This window comes from Erpetoichthys calabaricus, chromosome 2, assembly GCF_900747795.2.
Source record: "Erpetoichthys calabaricus chromosome 2, fErpCal1.3, whole genome shotgun sequence".
NCBI lineage: Eukaryota > Metazoa > Chordata > Cladistia > Polypteriformes > Polypteridae > Erpetoichthys > Erpetoichthys calabaricus.
Genome location: NC_041395.2, coordinates 110,412,607 through 110,427,327, shown reverse-complemented (window position 1 = coordinate 110,427,327; position 14,721 = coordinate 110,412,607). Strand labels below are relative to the sequence as shown.

General features: G+C 39.0%; 1 protein-coding gene across 3 annotated transcripts in view; it reads right to left on the bottom strand.

Moving 5' to 3' along the window:
- The window catches only part of tkfc (triokinase/FMN cyclase), a 46,851-nt gene that overhangs the window by 15,799 nt on the left and 16,331 nt on the right, over window positions 1-14,721 (bottom strand). For all 3 annotated transcript variants that reach the window (XM_051923750.1, XM_051923749.1, XM_028794353.2), the window contains 8 exons: window positions 12,798-12,887; window positions 11,024-11,058; window positions 10,865-10,949; window positions 10,584-10,673; window positions 3,443-3,559; window positions 2,168-2,287; window positions 1,757-1,894; window positions 1,544-1,650 (listed from right to left, as the gene is read on the bottom strand). In XM_051923750.1, the coding sequence (XP_051779710.1) occupies window positions 1,544-1,650; window positions 1,757-1,894; window positions 2,168-2,287; window positions 3,443-3,559; window positions 10,584-10,673; window positions 10,865-10,949; window positions 11,024-11,058; window positions 12,798-12,887 (782 nt within the window). The remainder of the gene's footprint in view (window positions 1-1,543; window positions 1,651-1,756; window positions 1,895-2,167; window positions 2,288-3,442; window positions 3,560-10,583; window positions 10,674-10,864; window positions 10,950-11,023; window positions 11,059-12,797; window positions 12,888-14,721) is intronic.

Below are 14,721 nucleotides of genomic sequence, written 5' to 3'. Positions count from 1 at the left end.
TACCAGTCTAGTTAATTGTTCCATACTTACAAGAACCTACCAAAGCCATTATCAATTAGACAGACATTCAGAGAACAAGGGAAGGTTCAAAATCTTCTTAAACACAGTTGTGTAGTTCACAGTTCAGATGGAGATGGGCAGCTCATTCCACCAGCTCAGAGCTACACACAAAAACAGTCAGGATTGAGATTTGTTGAGGGGGCAGCACCAGATGCCGTTCACTAACAGACCTGAGTGGGCAAGATTAATTCATTCCTATTTTTTTTCTCATAACAGTTTATATGCTTATGACTCCTTTGCCTACAAATGTGTCAAAGAATTGTTATGTATCTAAGCTGTGTGCACTGTCAGATGAAGCAATTTCTAGCATTAGAACATTAGAAAACTCTAGACGAGAACAGGCCACTCAGCCCAACAAAGCTCGCCAGTCCTATCCACTTATTTCTTCCAAGAAAACATCAAGTCGAGTTTTGAAAGTCCCCAACGTCTTACTGTCTACCACGCTACTTGGTAGTTTATTCCAGCTGTCTATCGTTCTTTGTGTAAAGATCAGTGGCAGTATGTGTTTTTGAATTTTAGAGGTCTTCTGAAAAGTCAAAACTTCTAGAAATTATATGGTAGGTCAGTCCCACTTGTAAGGATTAAAAGGAGATTTTAGGAGTAGGCCCTTAGCCAATCAAGATAGACTGTTTAAGCATTGTATGACAGTGCCACTGTGTCTTTAAAACATCCCTTCACATTTTAGGAACAGCGAATATGAGATTTATTAATATCATTTTGTATGGGTATGGTGGTTAAGGAGCCTCAGTTTAATTTGTGCTAAATATTCAGCTGAATGAGGTGTGGTTGATTCCTTTGTGTTTACAGTTGTGGCCAAAGGTTTTGAGAATGACTCAAGTATTGGTTTTCACAAAGTTTGCTGCTTCACTGTTTTTTAGATCTTTTTGTCAGATGTTTCTATGGTATACAGAAGTAGAACTACAAGCATTTATTTAATGTGGGAATTAGCAGGGCCATGCAGTACAACAGTGCCACCTGAAGGCTAACTCAAGGCATTTATTTAACAACATCTCTACATCCTCCATGAGGATAAAATATTTTATTCATTTTACTTGAATGGGGTCTCTTAGTGTCCAGTCTTTTGTCGGTGTTTGTGTGGGTTTCTTCAAAAAAGTCTAATTTTGTGATATTAATTTCAATGTCTAATTTAAATTTCCTCTATCTTAAATGTAATTATATTTGCATGTGTTCCTTTAATGGACTTGTATTTTTCCAGACAACAATCTTATCCTGCTTTTGCGCCACTGGAGGACTATGCTCCCTATGATGGTGAATGAGAAGAAGTAGCTGTGACACCAGAAAGGATTTTATAAAATGAGCTTCACATCCTGCAGAAGACATGAAAAAATATTCCCTCTGCTAGAATTTCATTAACTGATTCAAAAAGTTAATTTAGGATAAGCAGCCTGGCAAAGCAAAACTCACAACTTTAAACTTAAAAGTCAATATGACACCAAACCAGACAAGAAGATCAAACACTTACCGCCCCTGAGGAGCCACCCATGTGTTCCTGAACCACTTTAGCAAGAGCAGACAGGAGCTGAGTATAGCTGGCAGGTATGATTTGAGTTTGTAGCCAGTCTTGGATCGCTATGAGCATAAGACGACAAGATTCTCAACATTAAATCCTATCCAAGAGACACTCAGTCGCTGAACCTACTAAAGCTAAGAAACAGTAACTTAAGTCATCACTCACCCACGGCAGCCCTTGAATGTGTGGTCCCACAATCCCCGTCTCCTGCAGCGCGATCAAGTGCATTGAGCTCCTCATGTAGCGCAAGGAGAGATGAGCAAACACTCTGCAAGACATGTCTGACCAGAACTGCTTCAGGAGCTGCAGGTAAAAAGATACATTGTGCGAAGAGTAAGAAAGAAACTAATATTTTATGTTCGTTGTAAAGATCATTGTACTGTGCAGTATATTCTGCATACAGTACAATGATCTGTAGGGGGAATAAAAAAAATTCAATTTTTAAAAAAATTAATCTGAAAACGAGGCACCAAGCCTCAACTACTTAAACCCAAATAATGCCAATGTAATGTAAGACCAGAATCAGGAAAACAAACAATATGTCTTTAGGCAGGTGAAGCATCATTCCACTCCCACCTTCATTCTCAAAGCTCTCGACCACTGTCGTTTCTTCCACTGAAGGCTGGATAAGGTGTGTTTGCCCTGTAAGCACAGTTCGACCTGTGGCTGGCCATGCTGGGGCCCGAGTGTCAGAGTCTGCCAAGTAATATCAAAAGAAAACCAAAGAGTTATTAACAGTATGAGGACCTCCATGTTCTGCATTGTACTTCATAGCATAATTTTCAATTTTTGAGATGTTTGACATAATAGAGTTTCCCTTTTCACATAATGACAACAAACTAAAGTATATTGAGTTTTTATGTTAACTGAAGTAGCACTGAAGCAGTAAAAGGGTTTATTAATTTTTTATAATGCAGAATTTTTTTTTTACATATAATCAAACACAAATGTACCTGTTTTACCAGTGCAATTAAAAGATAACATGGTCATATAATAATTAATACCGACTAAAGCGGGATTATTAATACTGATGAAAGCTGCCATACCCTGAATGTGTTAAGTAACCAAGGTTTAATGCAGTGTGGCAGCTGGCTGGGGGTGGTACCCAGCCACGATGCCCAGGAAGAGCGGAGGAGGGCCTGCACCTCCTCCAGACCACGAGGGGGCGTCCGCCCTGGTTGTGTTGGGGGCCACGGGTACAGGGCTATGAAGCCCAACCCTGTAGGGGCCTGTGGTCACCGCCAGGGGGCACCCCAATGCCTGGAAAGCCCTGGACCTCAGCACTTCCGCCATACCAGGAAGTGCTGGGGGGAAGAGGAGCAGGGACACCCGGAGTGCTTCCGGGGATGCAGCCAGCACTTCCGCCACACTGGGGCGTGTCAGGGGGAGATTGCCGAAACACACCTGGAGCACATCCGGGTGCTTATAAAAGGGGCCGCCTCCCTTCACAGGGGGCTGGAATCGGGTGGAAGAGGGATGAGGTCTTAGAGAAGAGACAGGAGGTGGCCGGAAGAAGAGAGGCATAGTGTGGTTTGGCCTGGACTTTGGGGAGTCTGTGGGTTGTGTGGCACTTGTGTAAATAGTTGTGGACTGTAAATAAACGTGTGCTGGGTGACAAAATGATGTCTGCCTGTCTGTGTCCGGGCTGTTCCCCACAGCAGACAAATCTAAACTTCCTAATTAAGGAAAATTGCCTTTTCAAAATATTGTATGTATGCAATAGACTTGTTTAAAAAATTAAGCAAACATACAATATAATAATAGCAAACAGTCTCTCAACATCATCCCAGGTCCAATTAAACCTGGGAGCAGACATGTAACAATGTAAGGTACTGTAAAAACAGAACTCACCAAAGAGTCTAAGGAGCTCATCATCTGCCACCATCAGTGTGAGGGAGACCCCCGACATCTCTAGCGCTGTCATAAAGGTACCAGAAACCACCCGTGCCACCATTATGTGCCGACTCTCTGTCACATCAGGGAGAACATGATCAATCACTGTTTCCTGCATACACAATATACTAAACAAAAATGATCTGAATTGCAAGGAGAGTTAATATCAGTTTTTAAACCTACCAAAAGAAAAGTTATAGCCAGCAATTTCTAATTGTGATTTAACTTTTAAAAAGCCAAGAAATGAAAGGTATATTATTTAAAGGATACCTTTTATTTTTCAAGTTGAAGATAGTTATTCACAAAAAAATATATGCATTTGTCATGCAAAATTAAGTTAAGCATTTTATTTAAATTTTAACAATTATCTTGCATGCTCGGGCACTTTATAATGGAGGCAATAGGGCACAGGGCACCACTGGAAAATAAAAGCCTAAAAACTTACTGAATGCATACAGTCTGAAGCAATACAAGAAAACACGCCTTCTGTGTTTCTGACGCATGTTTGTGACAACAAATGGCAACTGGAAATGGTCATTTTATTGCATTTTCCTGGTACTATTTTCCTTGAGGTAAGGATGCGTTTTCTATTTGCTTGTGTGATAGGAGGAGAAGTTCTCACATAAATATGGAAGTAAATCAACACAAGAAGACAAGCACGTAGGGAATGTGCACAGCTGATCGTCTTTTAAAATGGCTGAATCTCATAATATTGCTTTTGTTTTGTTTGAAAACGACACATATAAGCTATTTTACAATGTGTTTTGTGGGTTCCCAGAAGGAAGGACAGGCATCCTGGCCAGGATAATGGAAGGTTTCATATCCGGCCAGGAGGCCATAATGGAAGGACCGGGAGAATGGGCTTGCCAGGAGCAGGCCATTCCCCCACATGGCAGGTGGCAATATGTCTTGGGGCTAAACCCGAGTAGGACACCTGCAGGGTAGCATAGGAAATGGAGTCCAGAAATGCAACCCTGATGAGGTCATTGGGGACTGCAAGAGGGTGCTGCTGGGGGAGGACTGCCCAGGTTTATGCACGTCCCGGAAGTACTCTGGATGAATGGGACAAAAGACCAGGTTGAGCTTAAAAGAAAGCCTGCTGCCTCATTTTGATGTGTCAGAGACGGGATGCAGTGGGCTATACTCTTGGAGGAGGAAGGAGAATTGTGCTTGGTGTATGTGTGTGTTTTTTTTTTTTTTTGTTATTCTTGTGAGGAAGCTGTCGGGGCTCAATAAAAACCTTTTATTGGAGCAGAAAATGTGTCGGGACAATATTGTGTCTGCAGTTTGGGGTTCAGTGGTGCCCCCTTGCAGTTACAGTATACAATCTCAAGAGGTTGGGCGCATGCGCTGATAGCTTTTTGGTACACCCTCTACTTGACAAACAACCTGGATTGGGACCAGAGTGCAGTGGGCGACACCTCAGCCCCACACTAGAATGGCGTGCATTTTGTTTTTTTCTACAGTGGCTGGAGAGATAATCCTGCCACCAACCCCAAGTTTTCCCTATAAGTTGGAGGACCTGCTTGCAGGATACATATTAATGTCATACCCAAGACAAAGCACTTGGAGGTTAAGGGCCTTGCTCAAGGGGCCAACTTTTGAAATTTACGGGATTTGAACTGACAACATCTCTAACCTCAGAGCCACCACTCCACTCCGAAACTCAAGACTCGGATCAATACTCAATAACTTTCTTGGCTTGAAAGATTGACCTATTCAGAAAGTTTTTAGTTTTTTAAACTTTTATTTTCTGGTGGTGTTCCATTAATATACTTTAATTTGAATAAAATATAATGACAAAATTACAAACAAATCAGTAACAATGCAGGTTTCTGCAAATGACTCAAAAGAAAAGGAAACAAATTAAAAAATTAGTGATTTCCTAAAACACTAAAACTCTGACAACTTAAAAAAAGACATTTGAATACACTTACAGCAGGTGTAAATAGCAGGCAGAAAAAATGTCATTCTTTTGATTTATAAAAATATTAAATTTTCCAAATGCATCCTGGTGGCTGCTGTATGCAGTAAAACTATTTTCAATAAACAAGTGCTGGAAGAGGTGGAAAAGCTGTTGCTAGTGTAGTTGAACGAGAAGCAACTTGCAGGGGATAGCGTAAGTGAGGTGATCATATGTGAGAAGCCAGGAAGATTCATGGCGATTTGCTGAAAAAAAAATCCTTCTTCGAGTGGCGAAGGTGAAATAGGTGAGGAATTTAAAGCCGGTAGAGGATGGCTTGAAAAGTTTCACAAGAGAAGTGGCATTTAATTTTTTTTCCTTGTGCTTAAAACTCATAAAAAAAGTGTTTACAGTGAGCGGTTCGTAAAGGTCTAGCGTGAACTCTTACAATGTTAGTTTTCTCTGTGTTATTCAATGTTTTTACATTTAATTTACTATTACACTGTGCATTCTATGGTATAATTACCTTAAAAAGATATATATTTACATACAGTTCGTACGGTCTGGAACGGATTAATTGTATTTATATACAATCTTATGGGAAAATTACGTTTGGGTCACGACCAAATCGGGTAGCATCCAGTATTATGGAACGAATTATGGTCATCACCAGATGTACCACTGTATGTACTGTAAATTTTGGTACCTTTGACTGTCCAAAACCAAAAAGTTTTGATTATCCAACATAATAAATTTTATTATGCTGGACTCAATACTCCAAAACTTAAAATACTGCTTATAAATGAAACATCACTATAATTCTCTGCTGCAGTAACAGATACCAATACTGTATAAACTGCAGCACACTATCTTTAAATTACCTTTAGCTAACCTGAATAAAAATAAAAAGTTCAATCATTGGTGGCTGGTCCACAAATTAATAATGGTATGCATGCAGCAACAAAGACTACTATCAATGTCAGTTGATTATGCATATTAGTGATAAAGGCATAACAGAAGCTTCCTATATAAAGCTAATGCTGAACATGTTCTACCACTCTAACATCTAATATGTTCATTTTCAGCAATGCTGTGGAAAAAATTGTCTTCCAATGGATAAAAACAGGAATGTTTTTAGCTAGAAATATATCAAGCTGTCATTAACATAGTTAGCTGGCCTAGGAATTTCAGTTAATATCACGGAACTACTAAAAAGGTCTTCATTAATTTAAAAGGAACAAACACAGTCATTTTTCATTGCTCCATAACACACAGGTAGTGAAGCTCCTCAAATCCAAGAAGTAAACTATTGATGAGAAACTTTGATCTTCTTTCAGGAAGATTAATAATATGTTCAGTGATGCCTGAATATTGGTAAAAAAAAATGTTGCTATATAAGAAATATGTTTTGCAAATAACTACACCAGCACTTCAGTCTGACATTTAGACTATGTAAAGGTATCTGATTGTAAACAATTGGAATTTCCCTCACCACATTTATGCAACTGATTTGCTGATTGCCATTTGAAGACCATACCAAATGCCCCTTCTGTTTCAGATTGTGCGTTTAATCTCCTGGGGCCTCATGTATAAACGGTGTGTATGCACAAAAATGTTGCATCCACCAGTTTCCATGCTCACTTTGAGAAGTATAAATACTAAGCTTGACGTAAAGCCACACACATTTTCACGGCAGCCTCACACCATACGTACGCACTTTTCTGCTCGGTTTTGCAAACTGGCGGCATCCAGAGACAAAGCAGTGCTACTTCTTCTGTGGTTTTTCGTTTTTAGATTCACATCCATGACACAGGCTGTATCAAAAACCCCGAAATTAATTGCATATCATTTACAAATTTAAGGCAGTTGATTATAATTATTCAGTAACAATATATTAGTACACAGAACGGCTAAACTATTCCAAATACCATAGCTGCTTTAGCATTGTTACTCTCAGTGCACGACTCAGAGTATTTTAACATGTTTATTGTATTTGTATGTGGTATCACAGCTGCACAAGTTGTGTAGAGAGCACAGAGGATTATCGGGATGCAGCTTTCAGCCTTGGAGGACATTTACAGCACATGCTGCCTCAGCAAAGCCATCAGCATCTGCATGGATTCCACTCAGCCATGCCACAATATACTTGAACTTCTCCAATCCGGTAAATACTTCAGAGCCTTTCCTTCGTGGACCTTGAGGCTCAGAAACAGTTTCATCCCAAGAACTATAAACACACTCAATCAGTCCATCAAGTGCTCCCAGTCGAACTGTTTGTACTTATAATTACAATTACCTCACTGTAAACTTGCACTACAACTGTAACATTACACAACCTAAGCCACTTTATGATCCACTTGCACTATCTGCACTATAGGTACATGAAAATTGGACTTAGGCTTTCATATTGTATATATTTCATTGTTTTTTATCCTATTATTTTTTATGATTTTATAGGAAAATAAGTTTATGGAGGAGTTACACATTGAATCTCATCGTACCACACAATGACAATAAAGGAATTTGATTCAATTCAATAGAAGAGAGTGCATATTTACAGATGATGATGACTGCTTCTAAGTTGATTTAGATGTCCAAGAGCTATCCTCTTTGAGCTGTGTGCTGTTAGAATACTAGGAAGTATACTTGGTATTATTTTTATAATGAAAGGCACTAAAGTATGTATATTACATTTTACAAATAAATTGTTAAATTCATTTAAATAATGTATACTGTTAATAATTAAACATGTGGGAGCTTGGTGGTGCAGCGTTAGCAATGAGCTGACACCACGTCCAGGAATTATTCCTGCCTTGTGCTCTAAGCTTGCTGAGAGTGGATAGATGGATGGAAGGATAGAATAATTAAACATGTATAATAAAAATATTTCAATGTTCCTTAAAAGTTTTGAAGAATCTGCGTTCTAAGCTGAATTTACAAGGCAGCATTGCTGAACACTGCAACACTCTGCAGTAACTAACAGGGACACAGTGGCAGGCATCTTTAAGATAACAACATCCCAGCAGTGCAAGCAGAAAAGACATAGATATTAAAGATACAGCAGAAAGTACTACAGAAAATATAGAGGCCAGGATAACATGGACAGACGACCCAATGATGAAAGAAGTTAAGAAAAGTGCTACACACCAAAAGGTCTGATTGATTGTTAATCTGGTAATTTTAAGCAAACAAGCTTTCATTAGATGAACGTTGGGCCTCCTGTCAATTGCTTTTTGACTACTTCTGTTTTAAATATAATTTGATATTATCTAGTACTGTCTTTTCACTCTTCCCTTGGTTAATTGACAGTTTTATGGCATGTTGTCTAGTCAGAAGCGATGTTAGAAGCAATATGACTTTGGTTTAATATATGCAGGAGATGAACTCACACATTGTGTCAGGATTTGTGAAAGGCCTGACTAATGCCATTTTATGTTTAGGACAATGTTCAATTAAGCAAGGATGTCTGTGGTGTGCCAAGGTGCCAATTTCAGTCCTCACAACATGCATCATGATCCATTGCCTACATGGAGGAGTCACTGCCCACCATACAGCACAGTATTGCTGATGACTTTGGTTTTAACTGATGTTAATGTGTAGTCCTGTTCTGATGCGATAAATTGTTTCTTTCTTTCAGTTTTGGAATCATGTCTTACTCACATGTACCAACTATTTGGAACTTGGGTTCCAACTACTTTTATGTTAAAGAGTGAATGTTAAGTGCCATCTCTATACTGAACAGTCATTCTCTGTTAAGTTGTACTATAAATTGCCAAGGACATGCTGACAACTTGATTGTCTTCTGCATTCATTTTACCATTTCATTAAGTAATATCCCCTGCTACATATTTATTATGTTTCCATACATACCATAGCTTGTTCATTATGTTGTTTTAATCCTGGAACAAATACACTTCTCCTTAAAAAAACAAACAAATCACCCTTTATAGGTCTAAAGCTTACTATAATTGCAGCTTAATTTGAACTGGAATGTCTATAGAAGGAGCTACTTTAAAATTCCATTCGTGTGAACTACATGAAATATTCACATACGATGAGGGGTATTGGGTTTATTTATTTTTTTCTATTGTTATGATATTAAAGTTAATTCTCTATGGCAAAACTACAAACACTTATTTTGTCAACTGTTACAGTGTATGAGAATGCAGGGGTTTGAAACAGCTATATCATGGGATATGAAATGGTCTCAAGTTATCCTGAAATCATGAATTTGTTTACATAAAAAAATGAACAACTCCAATATCTGGCAAAGGATCATGGATATTTTTTAGCATCCAGTCCAGATTATGAATCTCACTATAGCTTAGTAAACAGTCATTGATTGTCTCCAAACAGATCGCTTGTACATACTGATGCAAGTTAAGAATGATCAATTAGGAAAGAGAACAATTACTAGAAATGGACAAATGCTAAAGATTATAGTAGAGTGCAGATCAATTTTTTGGCTAAAAGTCTGTAAATAAATCAGTCTACTGTAAAACTGACTAGCACACTGGACTTTGTCACTAATAATATTTTAGTTTGTTAGTGTATTACTTTAAAATTCATAAAAAAATATATGCAGATAATTATCTCTACAAGACCCCATGTATTGCAGTCAATACACTAATGAGCCGCAGGTAAGACACGTGTTTTTTCAATTCATACTAACTATGTATACAAGTAGACTGGTTGGAGACATGAAGATGCTGAAACCTCCTTGAAAGGTAGACAACCAGAGTTTTCCAATGGTATACCTCACATTTCTGTGTACTGTTCACCCGGTGATGAAATCAAATCTCCATGCTTGTTTTCCTGTAAGAAGTCAACATATAATTTCCATACATTGACTGGCCCCAATTTCTGCAAATTAGAAGTTGTTTTCCAAAGCTTCCAGCAAATTAGGGGGCATATTTTAAATCTTGAAAGCAGGTTTTATTAATTCAAGGACAAACTATGTTCTGCCATAGCCAATCAGGGCACAGACACCTTGTAACAGTGCCAAGGCGTGAAAGCAGCAGGAAGTGGACTTAGCTTGCAGAGTGCAATCATTTGTTAGCAGTTTCTGGCTAAGTATGTTGTCTACTTCATATTTTCTCAAGGTTCCAGCACTAAGCAATTTTACGCATTCAAAATGCTTCATACTTTGCATTGCCTTGTAGCTAAACATAAGTACAGCTTGAAAGGGAAACTAACCAAGACAATGGATAGCTGATCCAGTAACAATGGCCAGCTCAAGGCAGGAAAGCCCTCCCAAGTTGTTCACCACTAGGACCACAGAGTTTCCTGCAACACAGAAACAATACCCATTGTAATTAAGTAGACTGTACCCTCTAACAGACAAAAAATAAGTCATGCACTAGAAATGGGAGGAAGGAAGGGAGAATAGGGTGCTTACATGTCCCAGGTGTTAGTGGCTGATGATAACCTTTTCAAAACTCCTCATTTTAAACAAACAATCCTACAGAATGAACTACCTGCACTGAGAGGGAGATGTGACTGGCTGGATGGGTCAGTCATATGGTCAATCATCATCTTCACAACTTCATTTGCAGTTGTTAGCTGTCAAGCACAAATAATGTGAGTAAAAGATTCTGTTTCCATAAAAACGGATGCAAATCAAAGTTTTCTCTCACTTTTGTCCTTTTGATCCCAGGTTCCCCGTGAATTCCTGTAAGAACCAAAAATATATCTTGTTTTCTGCTGATGCTTGAACATCTCAAATCACTTTGTTATAAAATAAGAAAAAAGACACAACTGTCAAGAAGAAGTAAGACCATTTAACTCCAACATACTGTTAATCCTAATCTACAATTGAGACTTTTCTGAAGATCATGATCTTAGCATGATATAAAAGTTATGTTTGTATTCTAGATACACCTACACCTAGGATTATACTGACAGGACCTGTTTTCTCCTGGTAGAGTTACCTTTGCACAATGATCTAATTGAACAGTACATACAAAGAACTATACAAAACAGAATTATAATTGTTTACAAAAATATTAAAACAAACTTGCACAAAATAAGGATACCTAAACGTACTTTCGTATAGTCTATAGGTGATGTTCACAGGTGAGAACATATGGTGTACTGACAACCCACTAAACCCTACTGGAATGAACTGTGTGGAAAAATGAAAGATGGGGGCTAAGTACAGTGCCTACTGGGATTTGGTGTATGAAGCAAAAGTTTCCACTGGACTATATCCTGGTAAATGAGACTGACTCTTGAGCCATTTAAAGTTTCTGCCAGAGACAGATGTATGAAATACATAAAAAAGTATCAGTTAAATGTATTGAGGCTGAAGTCTAAGCACAGCATTTTCTTTAGGATTGAATGGTCTGATTTAGTGTAATTTCCCTAGTTTACAGCTACCCCATGGAAAATATTTCATGCAAGGGAGAATAAATTCATAAGCTTTGTATATGGCATTGGAGAAATGGAACTACCAAGGTAGCTGCATCGTTGCAATTGTAAATGTGGCCAAAAATTACTCCAAACATTTGGCCTTCATGGAGATAGTGATGGAGATGGTACTTGAAAGTATACTACCTACTAACTCTCTAAGGAGGGGAAATGCACATTCTGTCCTGGCTATGCAACAGAGGAACAACTCTTTGTTTGCACTGACATTTTAGTAGACCTGGGAATGTGAACATCAGTGTTTTGTAAACAAGGAGCCTGATGTATGTATCCTGGGATATGTTTTGGGATGTACCGCAAGAGTACAGGGATTTCAATTCCTGCATTTGCAGAGACAGAGTGTTGTCTAAGTACATGACAAAAGCACACAAGACAGAGGATGAGACTTTTGGTTTGCTCATATGGGTTTGCTGAGCTGTGTGAAGTAGCTGCAAAATCACACACAGAACGTTAGGTGAGGCTTGTAATTTGTGTGTGTAGGTAATGCACTTGAGCTGTGTTATAGGGCTCTACCTTAATTTTAGTTTAAAAAAAGTTGGTTCAATGATATCTTTTAATTTTTTTTGTGAAGAGTCTGTGTATGAGGGTGCCTTGCAATGAATGCACTGGCACCCTGTCCAGGCTGGTTGCTGTTTTTCTCCCCGTGCTCTTAGGAGAGACTCCAGTCCCATGACATTACATATTACTAGTTACTGGAACTAGTAAGCTATACTGTATACTACTCAGTGTTAACTGTTATTAGTCTTGAAACAGGGCTCTGCATACTTCAGCCAGCTTTACTTCATCTTCCACAACTTCACACTGGGAAAACGAGTTGTTAGGGCATCAAATGAAAATGGCTCTTTGGTACCACAAGATGGAGGTGTAGTTGCAAGGATGATCTTTTAAGCAGCATCTGGGAATGCATTTATAAATACAACCTAGGCTTTATGCTAAGGCAGTTCCACTAAACTTGCATACACATTAATACTGCATATTACTGACCCAGACCAAGCTCAATCTCATCAGATGCAAGATGAAAGGTTGGGCAGGATCCTGGAACACTGCAAGGATTCAGACAGACTCCAAGGGTTCCTGCAAAATACAAAAAGTTATAAATGAGGTGACTCTCCACATGAGAGCTGCCTAAAACTTGGGTTCCTCCACCTCCCTTCTTGTTGAACCATCCATCCATCCATCCATTTTCCAACCCGCTGAATCCGAACACAGGGTCACGGGGGTCTGCTGGAGCCAATCCCAGCCAACACAGGGCACAAGGCAGGAAACAATCCGGGGCAGGGTGCCAACCCACCGCAGGACACACACAAACACACCCACACACCAAGCACACACTAGGGCCAATTTAGAATCGCCAATCCACCTAACTTGCATGTCTTTGGACTGTGGGAGGAAACCGGAGCGCCCGGAGGAAACCCACGCAGACACGGGGAGAACATGCAAACTTCTTGTTGAACCTTTCTCTTTAAAATTAATTCCCATGTCTATTTCTAACAAAGGGGCCAAAACCTTCTGCTTACCTTCCAGACTGAGGTAACTTCATCTTTTGGGCACAGAACCCTTTCTCATAAAAAGTCACAGTGCCCAGACATGGAGGTTGCCAATGGCAACAAAGCCTACTGGGATGCCAAGTTTAATTCTGCGTGGGTCAATCATAGGTGTTTTCTATCAAACACACATAAAATGGCACCTGTTATACAGTATGCACTGACTAATGTGTGCAGGGAACCCACACAGCAATTTGTATATTGTTTATTTTATGATCTTACGTTACACAGATCTGTTAAAAAAACATCACAGCAAAAATAAATAAATAAATAAAAATAAATGCAGTCATAAGAATTCAAGAATAAATCTTCACCAACTGTTTGCTACTACATACTACATAAGATCTCCAGAATAACATCATTAAGGCATTTTTTGATTCATATTTAGGTACCAAAACACTTTATCATAGATAAAGTAAAACTGCACAAAGGCTGACGGTGATATAGCTAGGTTAAAACATATAAAAAAAGCAGACGTTAAAACACTAAACTCAGCATGAAAGATTCAGTGAGTCAGGGAATTTAATTTCTGTAGCAGTCAATGATCAAAATCAGGGAAACGGACACATTTTGTATTTTATTGCCAAATAGTAATTTTTATTCAGTTCCTTTTTACTAGATAATTTTCCTATTATGTGAATCATGTGTATTAAAAACACAGAAATACATTAAAATGTGTTTTTTTTATTTGTGTTGAGGGACTATCTTGACAAGATGTGGAGGTCCCTCTGCAAAACCCAACCTGGCACTGAACGCAACTGAAGTTATGGCTTGTAGCGCTTACGTCCAATGTGAACAGCCTGACCGAAAACCTATAGAAAGCTGATTTTGTGGTGCTCGTCCTTCCAAGGATTACTACTTGCAGCTTATAAGGAACAGAAAGTCCTCTTGATCACCCATTTTTGAAGCCTACTGTAGTTTCAATTATCTTTCTGGAGTGTCACTGCACTGTGGCTGAAAATGAAGAGGAGTGAAAAATTGAGTCCTATGCTATTAGCAATGGAACTGTTGTTCATCAGCATACTGAAAACTGTTTAGATATATAGTTCATTCTGGTGAGGATGCAGGGAGTAGAGTTGGCGAAGGTGATGAGTTTAAATACCTGGGATCAACAATTTAGAGTAAAGGGGATTGCAGAAGAGAGATGAAAAAGAGAGTGCAGTGAGGGTGGAATGGGTGGAGAAGAGTGTCAGGAGTGATTTGTGACAGACGGGTATCAGCAAGAGTGAAAGGGAAGGTCTACAGGACGGTAGTGAGACCAGCTATGTTATATGGGTTGGAGACGGTAGCACTGACCAGAAAGCAGGAGACGGAGCTGGAGGTGGCAGAGTTAAAGATGTTAAGATTTTCACTGGGTGTGGTGA